This window comes from Hylobates moloch, unplaced genomic scaffold (assembly GCF_009828535.3).
Source record: "Hylobates moloch isolate HMO894 unplaced genomic scaffold, HMol_V3 SCAFFOLD_3, whole genome shotgun sequence".
Classification (NCBI taxonomy): Eukaryota; Metazoa; Chordata; class Mammalia; order Primates; family Hylobatidae; genus Hylobates; species Hylobates moloch.
Window position 1 is genome coordinate 161,704,118 of NW_026652278.1, and position 13,924 is coordinate 161,718,041.

Genomic DNA, 13,924 nt, shown 5'->3' on the forward strand with positions numbered 1-13,924 from the left:
GGCCTCTCAGTTCATAAAATGAGGATGTACCGGTCCACAAAGATGACAGATAGAAGGGCTCGAAGTTGTTATTTTAAATCATTCTGGACAGGTATTGACTTGGGACCAAAAAATAAGGAAAGTGTATATAACAAGTTTAACTTAAAAGTCATGTAATTCAACTCTGGTTCTGATAAATGAAGTCCCTAAAAAATCCTGGACACGTGGTCAGAGGTTGGGCAGTCACACTCTCCCAGGTCAGTCCTAATTGCCAGAAAGCTCTTCCCTGGCCCTTGGTTACCACACAGATTATATTTAATTCATTTTACTCAAGACAGATTCCAAATATTTGAACAAATACCTGCCTGGTCTTTAATCCAATTAAACGGCCCAATTTCCTGCCACTACTCTCCATATGACTTAATTTGAACCTACCTCCATCTCCTGGACACTCACCCCTAATGTACTGCAGATAGTCTTAGAGAGTAGCATGATTCCCAGAACACAATATTGTAAGATGTTGTCAACAAAGAAAGTAGAATAAGTTTCTAGCACCTTTTGTTATGAGCTTCTAGCATGCTTTGCTATGAGCAATTGTTTCTGTTAATTTAGCCTGAGTTGATTGATTTCCTGCCTTAACTTCACACACTCAGCTTCTTAATGAGCTTTCAGTATTGGAGAAAAAAAATCTCAGTCTTTTTCTCTTGCTTTGCTAAACAGACATATCTCTCCAATCTTATACCTGTACAGGTCATCTTTTACATTTATGTTGCTATCCACTTTTTTCCATTAAACTCTATCCTATTATAATTATCCCAACCTGGATTTAAACACTTTGATTCAACTTAATAGCAATTGAACTATAATTTGTTCCATCCACAGATTGGATCAGCATCCATTCGTGCCTTCATCTAAATTGTTGATCCCAATGCAAAGTCAAGCACTGAGCCCTCTATCATATAGCAGAGGCAACAAAATCCATTAATGAGCATCATTTGGAGGAAGTTACTCAACCAGATAAAAATTCATGTAAAATTATCTTCTAGACCACCATTCTCCAGCTTGCCCATAAGAAAACAAAATTGGACTCTTCAATCATCTTGCTGAAAACCAGATGCCCAATGTCTGCAACATACCCCTTTTGGTAACAGAGGACTTATGTCATTTTATCCTAAGAAGTTGTGATCCCTATGCAGAAAATTTCAGTGCAAATTGAAAATTCAGTTACCTTGTCAAAGAAGAATTAGGCTAACTCTCAGGAGGACTATACATTCGCACCAGCAATGAAGCTGCCTTTTCAATAATTAATTCTATCTTCCCATCCTATTTTTAGCTGTATGTCTAACCCAGCTGAAATCACTTAGGTTGTTATGACCTTCTAACTTTTGCCATTTCAACTTAGCAATATCCCTACTGATTACCTAACATACTTAACTGCCATTCTCTGGTCACTCCGAAATAGAAAGGATCTGTAATGACTCCCCTGGGGCTCTTCCATAAAGAGAAAGTTTTTGTGAATTGAATGCCTGCCCAGATCTAGACTGTCAAACAGAAAAGAATCTTGTTAATAGGAACTAAGAAAAAATCAAATTAGTGTTTGTTGATCAGGACAATTCTTTCCTAGCAAGCAGGTGTGGGTTGGGAGCAGGACTGGTAGTTGGCTCAGCCAAGAAAAGAGATGAAACATAACTCAAAGACTCTGCGCCTGGTCTGTGTTCTTAACCTCTGAGTTATGTTTCATCCCTAATCCTAGCATTTTGGGAGGCTGAGGCATTTGAAAGGCCAAGACAGATCATTAGAGCCCAGGAGTTCAAGATCAGCATGGGCAACATGGTGAAACCCTGTCTCTACAAAAAAAAAAAAAAAAAAAAGCTGGGCATAGTGGCACAGACCTGTGGTCCCAGCTATTTGGGAGGCTGAGGCAGGAGGATCACCTGAACTTGGCAGGACTAGGCTACAGTGAGTTATGCCACTGCACTCCTGCACCCCAGCCTGGGTGACCCAGCAAGACCCTGTCTCAAGAAAAGAAAAGAGAGAGAGAGAGAGGAGAGAGAGAGCACAGGCTCTGGCTCCTGCAGGGCCTGATAATAGTCACTGGCCCCACTGTGGACGCTGGCTTTGGGACCGCAACTTTCTGACTATGAATTTCTGTTCCCTTTATTATCTACTTTAGTATGTGCCTTAGCAGGTTATTCTGATGATTAGAAAAAAAAATTTAAGTGCACCCAGAGCATAGCACATAACAAGAGTTCAATTGATGTTAGCCGCTACTATACCATGCATTCAGCAAGATAACTTCTGATTTGATTTTAGTTCTCCAAATAGATTTGCATACAGAAATAGATGAGCTAACTAGTCATATTTCTACACTGTACATTTCTGTACTATTTTAACTATTTAGTTATAGCTAAATCTTAGAATATCAATTTCATGAGAGCAGGAATTTTTCTCTGTTTTCTTTCATGCACTCTTTCCAGCATCTAAAACACTCTGTGGCACATAATAGGTACTGAATTCAAATTCACTGAATGAATGAATAAGTGAATCTAGCTTCCTGTTTGTCCACATTCACTATCTCTTCAGGTTGCTTTAGTGGGTTTAGGTAGGAAAAAAAAAAAAGAGAGAGAGAAACTCTGGGTAGAATACTTAGCACTGCCTGACGCCTAGATACACATTTGACAAATAGTAGCTATTATGTTCACATGACTTGGGGCAGGTTTACTGAGGGGAGCTAAAGAGATATGGATAGACGGAAACAAGATGCAAAACATATGGGCTTGTTCTACTCATGGAGATTTCAGTATAGAGGGGAAGCAGACAAATACTACTTAAAGGAAGTGTACAGGATAATATGAGAACACAAAACACTGGGCACTATCCAGATCAGAAGGGTGAGGAAACCTTCTGTGACAAACTAACTTCTAAATGGACACCGAAAAGATGGAGACTTTTACCTTTTTAGATAGGTAAAGAAAGTGATGGAGAAAAAGACCCCAGACGTCCGGACCAACTTGTGCAAGGCCCTCAGATAAGCAGGATATTGGTTTTCTCAGAACAGAAAGAAGCCAGTTGAAATGCATACGTGCGACAGAAAATGAACTATTAGGTTGGTGCGAAAGTAACTGCAGTTTTTACCATTAAAAGTAATACAAGGGCCGGGCGCTGTGGCTCACGCCTGTAATCCCAGCACTTTGGGAGGCCGAGGCGGGTGGATCACAAGGTCAGGAGATCAAGACCATCCTGGCTAACACGGTGAAACCCTGTCTCTAATAAAAATACAAAAAGAATTAGCCGGGCGTGGTGGCTGGCGCCTGTAGTCCCAGCTACTCGGGAGGCTGAGGCAGGAGAATGGCGTGAACCCGGGAGGCGGAGCTTGCAGTGAGCCGAGATCCTGCCACTGCCCTCCAGCCTGGGTGACAGAGCGAGACTCCGTCTCAAAAAAAAAAAAAAAAAAAAGTTATATAAGATCAGACATCCCAGCCTGGGCAATATGGCAAAACCCCATCTCTACAAAAAAATACAAAAATTAGCTGTGTGTGGTGGCAGCACGCATGTGGTCCCAGCTACTCAGGCTGAGAGGGAACGATTGTTTGAGCCCAGGATGTCGAGGCTGCAGTGAGCCAAGGTGGCGCCACTGCGCATCAGCCTGGGCAACAAAGTGAGAACCTGTCTCAAAAATATAAAAAAGGCCAGACATCTGTAGAAGCAGGACTACACAAGACCTTGTAAGTCATGCTAAGAATTTTGCTAAGAGAGTGTGAAGTGTTTGAATGGATTGCAGAGCAGGCATCTAACACATCAGGATTGATTTTTTTTTTTTATGATCCTGGCTGCTCTCAGGAGAATTGAGGACAGATTGTGCACATCACTTGACCACAGCCCAGAAATGCTGGTGAGAAGAGCAGAGGGAGGGTTTGAAGGTTTGCTGTAGCCAGCCCCGTCTCAGCACACACACCAAGGGGCTCTGTCAGGGCATTAAGAAACATTATTTCTTTTCTTTGTTTTTGAGATGGAGTCTTGCTCTGTCGCCCAGGCTAGAGTGCAGTGGCGTGATCTCGGCTCACGGCAACCTCCGCCTCTTGGGTTCAAGTGATTCTGGTGCCTCAGCCTCCCGAGTAGCTGGGATTACAGGCATGCGCCACCATGCCCAGCTAACTTTTGTGTTTTTTAGTAGAGATGGGGTTTCACTATGTTGGCCAGTCTGGTCTCAAACTCTGGACCTCAGGAGATCCACCCGCCTCGGCCTCCCAAAGTGCTGGGATTACAGGCATGAGCCACTGTGCCCAGCCAAGAAACATTATTTCTGATTGGCCAAATTAACCACTGATGCAGGAAGACCAATTTTCCCCTCCAGTGAGGAATTCTAGCTGTCAAAAAAAAAAAAAAAAAAAGTAAAAAGGTAGACAAAAAGACTGCTTTGTCCCTTTTATGCCTATCAAGGTGTTATTTGCGTTCTCCCAGATGCCAACAGTAAAAATAGGCAGAAAAAGCCTCCTTGATTTGTCTTTCTTCCAGATGGCTCAAAGGATAGTCAAATATCAACCTTGTTCTTCTGCACAACACTAAGAGGTGGGAAAGCAGATCTTTTAATTCCCTGTCTCATCCCACTCCCCTCCTGCCCACTCCATTCACTTTACAGATGGAAACCCTGAATCACTGACAAACTAAGTGACCACAAAAGGTTACTGTCAGAGATAAAACTAGGATTAAAACTGGTTTCTTAATTCCAAGCCTTCATTCCCTCATAGCCATATTAAACACAAAAGGCTTTGAACAGGAAGGAGTTCTCTCTTACAGAAACATCCTCTTCCAATGTACACTCTTAAAATGAATCTTTCTACTTACATGGAAATTGATAGGAGGGGGTAACTCGAGTCTCCCAATTTGACACAGAGGAGCTACCCCGAGATCCAGTCTATATCTAACTGCTCACTGGGCATCTAAACCTTGATGTCCCATAAGCATCTCCAACTAGTCATACCTAAAACGAAACTCATTATCATTCCCACACCAATTCTGTTTCTCCTTCTGCATTTCTTGCCTCAATACAGCTTTTCCTCTAGACATCCACCTCCTCCCTCTACCTCAACCTTCACATCTCATTACTCAGAATGCACAATGCATTTCACTTCTCAGATCACTCCCTGGGTCACCCCCAACTCATCCCCATTGCTCTCGTTTTTGCATCAGCTGAAATCTGAATCATTGCAGTAGCCTCTTGTGGTTCTCTATTACTGTAGTCCAATGCCTTTCTACCCCTCCTCCATCTTCCTCACTGCCACCCTAACTATAGACCCTGTGACTCTTGTTCAAATCCCCCAATGATCATTCCGAGACACTTTCATGAGAAGTCAAGCCTTAGCACTGTACCACCATCTCATCATGATGTGGCCCCTGCCTGCCTCTCGGATATCCTTGTCTGGAATTTTTCCCCTTGCTCCAGCTATACCACACGACTTGCTGGTCTGTGGCACAAGACCCAATCTCCATCACCTCTGACAACATCTCCTCACTCTGGCTTCCTCACTGTTCTCTAACCACCAGGGTGCATACCTGCTTAGGGCCCAGACCCTGGCCATTCCCTCTGGGTGAAAAGGTCTGAGACTCTTTGCATGGTTAATTAGCTTACGTTCTTTGAGACTCCTCAGATGTTACCTTCTCAGTGAGATTTTCCCTGGCCACTCTATTCAATGTTCACACTGGCCCCACCCCTGGCACTCCAGGTCCTTCTGACTGCCTTGATTTTTTTCATGTCACCTCTGAACAGGCTATGTGTTTACATACTATGTTCATTGCTCATTGTCTGTGCCCCCACTGCCCCAACCTCACCCCTACCTCTCGAAAAGAAGCTCCAGGAGGGCAGGGATTTTTGTCTCTTTAAGTTCATATTCCAAGCACCTAAAATAGTGCCTGGCAAATAGCAGGTGCCCAATATATTTTTTGTTGAATAAATTGAATGCATAGGTATACATATTATTTTATATATGTTTTCATATGTTCTTCCTTAAATCTAGAACAACCTAATTCATATCCTACTGACCCTCATCTACAATCTCATTGACACTTTTTTATTACAAACATTTCTTTTTTTTTATTATACTTTAAGTTCTAGGGTACATGTGCACAACGTGCAGGTTTGTTACATACGTATACATGTGCCATGTTCTTTTTTTTTTTTTCTTTTCGAGTTGCAGTTTCACCCTTGTTGCCTGGGCTGGAGTGCAATGGCGCAATCTCGGCTCACTGCAACCTCCGCCTCCCAGGTTCAAGCAATTGTCCTGCTTCAGCCTCCCGAGTAGTTGGGATTACAGGCATGTACCACCAGGCCCGGTTAATTTTGTATTTTTAGTACAGACGGGATTTCTCCATGTTGCTCAGGCTGGTCTTGAACTCCTGACCTCAGGTGATCCGCCCGCCTTGGCCTCCCAAAGTGCTGGGATTACAGGTGTGAGCCACCATGCCTAGCTTACTACAAACATTTCTTGTTTACCTATTGGTCTCCCCTATGTCGTGGGTCAGAGGGTGCCTCTTAGGTTATCTTTCTATGCTCTCTCCTTATACATACCAGAAAATAAAAGTCACTTAATAAATATTTGTCAAACTCAACTGATGTGATTAATGTTATCTTCCAGGCAAAGGACCTAAACACATAGATCAGATACAAGATCTGATCATAATTGCACAGAAGAGCTTATTTCAGAGCCATAGATACCTTCGCTCCATAAATCCTTTTGCTTAAAACGGGAGGTACTATTGCATCAATTTGGATAACCAGTTGAGGCAGAGGCTAACTTTTGAAAATTCTATTTTGCCAGGACTTCAGAAGACACAATTTGGTGTCAAATAGCTGGTCTCAGACCAGATGGTTGGTACGTTCTGATTTTTAGAACTAGGGATGCTCCCTGACTGAAAATAAAGTAGTGGAAACGGAGGGAGGAATCACTATTACTTAGTTATTTACTTATAGGCAGGACACTATGCCAGTGATTTTATATTTATTAACTCTTTTTATCCTCAAAATAAATATGTGAGGCATACTGTCATTTACATGTTACAGATAAGTAACCTGAGGTTCAGAAAATTAAACAAGTTGTCCAAGATTACATAGCAGGACTGAAATTTGATAAATCCCCTATGCCACAAATCCAAGCACTTTCCCCAGGACTGTGTTGTCTCTCCACCCCCCATGTGGTAGTTTCATTCTTGGAATCACCTTCCTATACATAATGGACTCATATACCTATTTTACTATCTTTGCATCTTTAGCATTTGGTTCTTTTATGACCAGTGTGGAATCTTTTCTGTAACTCACACATTCTTTTAGAGTTCTGTAACTCACACAATCTTTTCTGTAACTCACACATTCTTTATTAGGTTCCATAGGACTATGGAACCTAATAAAGTCTAGTACAAACCCATGAGTGCCACAAAGTGTCACACACATGCCAATCAAGTCCACGGGCCTGCTACAAAGACGCGCCCCTTTCAATGAGCTACCTGGAAAGGCGCACCAACACTTGCCAAGGTGGACCGATCGACTGGTATTGAGCATTGATTAGGAAGTAGTCCTGGATTCAGACTTTCACATTTCCTCTCAAGGATTTCTAGTTTCCTCAGGCAAAACAAAACAAAACCCAAACAAACAGAAAAACTCAAAAATAGATGGAGTAGGCATCCAGGAAAAGTGGGAGGAGTAAAGGGAAATGCACTGCTGGATTACACTGTGAATAGCCAGAGCACAGGCCGTGCCATCCTCCAGGACTGGACAAAGAACAATCTAGTTAAAAGCACAGAAAGGACATATTCTGCTGTCCTTTAGGGAGGGTTGTTTTAGAACAGCAGACTTGCCGAAACACTCAGAAGTCTATTCCACAAAAAAAAACTGTGTTCAGTTCTGTTACAGCCATCAGTGCTGTGACCACTGAGGTGAAGGGCAGAGGAGGGAAAGGCTGTCATAGAACCAAAGACCACATTCAAAAGACAATTACTTGATCCACTGACTTAAGTCCAACCAGGAAAAGCACCAGGAAAGACATTTAGTGATTCACAAGCTTAGCTGGGTAGAAACGTAAAGATGGCAATGATGTAGCTTAGCCCCCAAGGTCAAAAGTGGAAAATGCTTGCTATGGGCAAGGCAGAGGGCGCTTCGAGAAGCTTCACCTCCGGGACTTGCTGGGCACTACCAAGACAAGGGTGAGCAGAGCTCTGTCTCCAACCAGGGAACAATTAGTCTGTGGATCTACTGATCACTGTGGATGGTCTCTAGTTTGACACCTCGTCATTTGTCTCTGTCACTAGTGACCTTTGGAATAAAATGCTCATTCAATTTTATGACTAGGAGAGGCTCCAGAGATTTATCTAATCCCCCCCAACCTCATTTTACTGATGAAGCTTCTCAGACATAGACAGATGAAGGGAATCCAATTTTTCAACTTTTATGAGAACATGAAGTACAAGAACAGAAAACATTCTGGATGGTTCAGGGTAGTGGTATATCTGCATACTTGACTTGGTTCAGCCCAGGAGTACACCTATATTTCTCAGAGCATGTGTTCCAATACGGGATTTGGAAAAATATGATCAGTTGATGGCTCAGAAAATAATGTTCGAAAAAAATAAAATGTTCAGAAAGTCTGGTTTGGCATTTGCATGCATGCTGAGGTACACAAGCTAGGGAAGAAAAGAGAATAGAAACATGTCCTACTCCTCTTCTCAACTCTCATGAAGTTATGTGTTTTGAGGGGGAAATTGTGCTCATCTGGAGGGTCCACATGAGCATTTTTTTTTTTTTTTTTGAGACAGAGTCTTGCTCTGTCTCCCAGGCTGGAGTGCAGTGGCCTGATCTTGGCTCACTGCAACCTCCGCCTCCTGGGTTCAAGCGATTCTCCTGCCTCCGCCTCCCATGTAGCTGGATTTACAGACATGCACCACCACGCCCGGCTAATTTTTATATTTTTATTAGAAACGGGGTTTCACCATGTTGGCCAGGCCGGTCTCGAATTCCTGGCCTCATGTGATCTGCCTGCCATAGCCTCCCAAAGTGCTGGGATGACAGGCATCAGCCACGCTACCCAGCCCCACATGAGCTATTGATAAAGGTAACAACAGGAAAAAATACAGACAGTGAAGAGGGGGCAAGAAGTGCATGTGTATAGAACAAAGTGAATTAGAATGTAGCAGGTCACCTAGAATTTTCATGACTATAACAGCTTAAGAGTGCTCTTTGAAAAACTGACCTAAATATATTAGATCCATGTAGCTTCACTATTGGTTGGGGCTGGGAGAATGCGCATGAGAGATGCTGGGGAAGAGAGAAGATGGTGAAGGAGACTGCTGCCTGAGGAGCCACAGCACTGGCTGGGAGAAGGCATCTGGGACAGAAAATATCTAGGACCCCCAGAAAGAAGGGCTGGCGGAGTGAGCTGCAGCCTGCATTCTCCTTCCTCCTGGAAGCTGCTTCCTCCACCCCAGAGGAGAGGGACGAGAGAGTTTCTCAGAGTCTTTCCCTGGGGTCGGAGACCGGTGGAATTAATGAAGCAGGAGGGAAAGAAAATGGCAAGGAGATCTCAGGAGCCCTCTTTGTGTAAGGAAAGTAAAATCCACAATAAACTCAGGAAACTCATAAAGAGAGCAGAAGAGAATAGCAAGCCTTTGTATTAGGCACAGCTCTTTGTTTACACTGAAAATAGAAACAGGCAAACTGAATTGCCTGCAGGTTGCCTTTCTCCTTCCTTATTCTTTCTTCCTTCATGCAGTGCTTAACTATGCAAACATCCGGATCCTAAAAGGACATTAAATATTGGTTGATGGAGTCTTAAAATCCAGGAGCAACCCAGAAATGTTTACAAAGGTTGCCTGAGAAACTCCTAATTCTAAAAGCATTGCAAGTTTAGTATTCCTCAGATAAAGGTAACCAGAGCCTGTAAACCTTTCCTAAACTAAATAATAAAACATTACTTGATCCTAAAATATAAGCAGTGATTTGGGGATGTTTTCTTGTATTACTGGCATTATAGACAACATTAGAGGTAAAATTTATTACTAGTTGGGAAATTTTTTTTTAGCATTACCTTTTCCCCACTTAACACAATTAAAAGGGGGTGTGTGTTAACAGAGCTTGTTCAGATAATGAGCTTGCTCACTACTTAAACTTTCTGTCCCTGTGGTATATTTTCATTCACTGGGCTGTTATCTGCATCATCATCTAAAAAAACCTGGGGGCTTTTTTAAAATGAATGTTGCCTCCTCCATTTTGCAGATAGCAATGAGAACGGCAGCACTGAACACCTGCATTATATCAATAAAGGGACTGAGAGGAGACTGAAGCTCAAGAGCTAGCAAATTGAATTTGTACATTCAGCTACTGCCTGTGTGTCCCTTGTCCCAAACTTATATTCATCTTCTGAAAAGGGCAGCTGAGAACCCAGCACTTTTGACTGCTGTTTTTTTTGTTTGTTTGTTTTGTATTTCTCTTTCCCATTAGAGATTCAATGTGAGGGAATTATGACTCTTCTAGCCATTGTGTGTGCGTGTGAGCAGGGGGTATTATTTACTGTGGACTAAAATATAATTTTTTGTGTATGTGTTTCTTCCCAGATAGCTACATTATTGGCTACTTGACAAGCAACCCCATATACTTATTATTTTCAAAATCTAAGCAGATAGCAAAAAGCTCACCACAGAGCAGAAAATGAACGGATTGCTTTTTTTAAAAAAGTGGATGATTGAATGAATGAATGAATACATTTATTGTCTGTAATTGAACCTGCTTGTAGGCCCTACATAGTGCCAATACAGCCTACAAATTCGCATTCCATATTGGCAACTCCACCTGCTATTGTTTGATTTGGGAGCTGTTCTGTTTACACAATGAATATATACTGAAATATAAACAGAAATATCTTACTTCTGTATATTTTGGGTTGTAACCATTCACCACGTATTACAACAGCCTTTTCTTTTCTTCCTCACTCCTCCAGGACAGAACATTATTCCATCCTGTGAGCAACAGCTGCATGGATTGCAACCCCGCAGAGAAGAAGATTTTCATGGCCAGATGTGACCCTCTCTCTGAGACTCAGCAGTGGATTTTTGAACACATTAATATGACTGTTTTAGAAAAATTTAACCACTATGCCAGCTCCTAGAAAGAAGAAAGAAAGAAAGAGTGATTACCTACAGGTTATAAATTAAATTTTAGCCAGCATCTGGGTCGAAGGAGTCAGGAATAACATTTCCTCGATCCAGGAAGGCTGGTTTAAAAATTTGTAAATGCCATGTCAAAGTAGGTTGTTTTGAAGAACTTCCTGCATCTGAAGAACTTGGCTGAGAATCTCACCAGCTGCTTCTGAGAACTCGAGACTAGCAGTTCCCTTGCTGGTCAAGGGCAAAGATAATTTAGGGACTTTTCAAAACAACTGCTGAGCTAATAAATCCTAGCATTTCTCAGGTCAAATCCTGCAGTAGTGAGTAGCTATGAATGGATCCTATTAACTGGGTGGGAGGGGGGTGAAAACGGAGTGCATGACTGCTCTGACAACCTGAGGATATCACAGGTTTAGAACTAGCCAAGCTTAAGGGGTGAGCTGTACTCTTTGGTGCCATTCTCTGACTAAGAATGGGTTCAACAGGTTTAACCCTTAAAAGTGCTGCAGATGATTTCAGAGTGCTCATACTATTCTGTTTTTTTTTTTTAATGAGGGTGCAATATTTAATGTAAGACTTAAATTACATAATGAAATGGACATCCAGTGTTCCCATTCTTTCGTTTATATTTGCCATTTTTTTTCAGAGCAAAGGTTTCTTATTTATTAAAGTTTATGCTCCATGAATCCACTGATTTTCTAATTCAGTGCCCTTCTATGAATCCAGTTAAAAACAAAAGCAAAAACAAAAATCTATGCTATCAAGTTACTCCAAAGAAAGATTTCACAGAAGCAGCAAAACCATATAAGATTTAGGAGAGGGACTTCCCTGGGAAATCTATTTTTACTTTTCTATTATTTTTAAAATCTTAAAAGTCTGACATTTGTCCAGTCATAATTTTTATTAAGCAAGGAAATGGAGTGAGGTTGATGTAATTTGTTTAGGAGATTCTTAAACCCAAATAAATCTACACTCCAAGTGATATGTGAAAATGGCTTGGTTCACTTCAATTCTGTTTAGTCAGTGGTGGGAGCTTAGAAGTGGTTTTATTTGTTTGTTTGTTTGTTTGGGTTTTGCTTTTGTTTTTTATTTTTTTCTTGTTCTTTTGTAGTGTTGATATTAATGATGTTCTTTTATTTGGAAGCTCATAAAAGGAATTACAGTTAATAAAGTGTTTCTGACACCATTTTCTGTTAATGGGACAATATTTCAGGGATGCAAAAAGGAATGCTCCAAAAACTAAATGGAACACTTAATCCTTAAAACAATTTTTTACTGTTCAATAATATCACGTTGGGGGAAGAAAATAAAGGTATCAAGGTGGTTCTCGGGAAAAAATAATCATATTTACTGTATCTCTCAAGTTTTTTCGGTATAAAAATGTTTTAACTTTGCTTTCTTTTTGCTTTTTGTTTGAAGTTGGTTTTCCTGTTAATAAAAATTTATATAACATCTTGGATCTAGAGCATTAAATTTTAGAACTGGGAAGACTCCTAGGATCCAATCCCTTTGCTTCTTCAGATGAATCACAAAAGCCCAGAAAGGCCCAACTCCTGGCAAGGCTGATGCCTTCTGAGCCCTATTCCTGTGTTTTTTATCTTGTACTGTGTTGCCTCACTCTGTTACCCAAGCTGGTTCTGGATATTACTGTGATTTAACTTGAGATTTTCAGTCACTAGATGAGAATACTATGCCTCCTTGGGGATGCCCACTAAAGTAATATTCACATTCAGAAACTTTAATACAGTACATGAACCCTCTTCTTATACATGTTCATGATTTTGTTATCTCCCTGAAACTTAATGAAAATGTCTAGTTAAACTACTAGGCTAATAGTTGGGGAAGAGTTATTTCATTATCTTTACTGATTTTTCAAGCATTCTTTTGAAGAGCTATTTTTTTTCTTTTTCTTTTTTATTATACTTCAAGTTCTGGGATACATGTGGAGAATGTGCAGGTTTGTTACATAAGTGTACACATGCCATGGTAGTTTGCTGCACCCATCAACCCCTCATCTACATTAGGTACTTCTCCTAATGCTATCCTTCCCCTAGTCCCCCACCCCGACAGACCCCAGTGTGTGATGTTCCCCCAGTGTGTGATGTTCCCCTCCCTGTGTCCATGTGTTCTCATTGTTCAGCTCCCACTTATGAGTGAGAATATGTGGTGTTTGGTTTTCTGTTCCTGTGTTAGTTTGCTGAGAATGATGGTTTCCAGCTTCATCCATGTCCCTGCAAAGGACATGAACTCATCCTTTTTTATGGCTGCATAGTATTCCATGGCATATATGTGCCACATTTTCTTTATCCAGTCTATCATTGATGAGCATTTGGATTGGTTCCAAGTCTTTGCTATTGTGAACAGTGCTGCAATAAAAATATGTGTGCATGTGTCTTTATAGTAGAATGATTTCTAATCCTTTGGGTATATACCCAGTAATGGAATTGCTGGGTCAAATGTATTTCCGGTTCTAGATCCTTGAGGAAATGCCACACTGTCTTCCACAATGGTTGAACTAATTTACACTCCCACCAACAGTGTAAAATTGTTCCTATTTCTCCACATCCTCTCCAGCATCTGTTGTTTCCTGACTTTTTAATGATCGCCATTCTAACTGGTGTGAGATGTTATCTCATTGTGGTTTTGATTTGCATTTCTGTAATGACCAGTGATGATGAGCATTTTTTCATATGTTTGTTGGCCACATAAATGTCTCCTTTTGAGAAGTGTCTGTTCACATCCTTTGCCCACTTTTTGATGGGGTCATTTTTTTGTTGTAAATTTAAGTTCTTTGTAGATT

General features: G+C 41.2%; 1 protein-coding gene and 1 long non-coding RNA gene across 2 annotated transcripts in view; one reads left to right on the forward strand and one right to left on the reverse strand.

Moving 5' to 3' along the window:
* LOC131383143 (uncharacterized) overlaps positions 1-11,076 on the reverse strand; it is a 26,871-nt gene extending 15,795 nt beyond the window's left edge. Inside the window, exon 1 of the long non-coding RNA XR_009212949.1 lies at positions 10,886-11,076. This is a non-coding gene — a long non-coding RNA (uncharacterized LOC131383143). The remainder of the gene's footprint in view (positions 1-10,885) is intronic.
* The window catches only part of GALNTL6 (polypeptide N-acetylgalactosaminyltransferase like 6), a 1,281,746-nt gene extending 1,268,523 nt beyond the window's left edge, over positions 1-13,223 (forward strand). Inside the window, exon 13 of the mRNA XM_032148915.2 lies at positions 10,959-13,223. Within this exon, the coding sequence (XP_032004806.1) occupies positions 10,959-11,126 (168 nt within the window). The 3' untranslated portion in view covers positions 11,127-13,223. The remainder of the gene's footprint in view (positions 1-10,958) is intronic.
* The last annotated feature ends 701 nt before the right edge of the window (positions 13,224-13,924 follow it).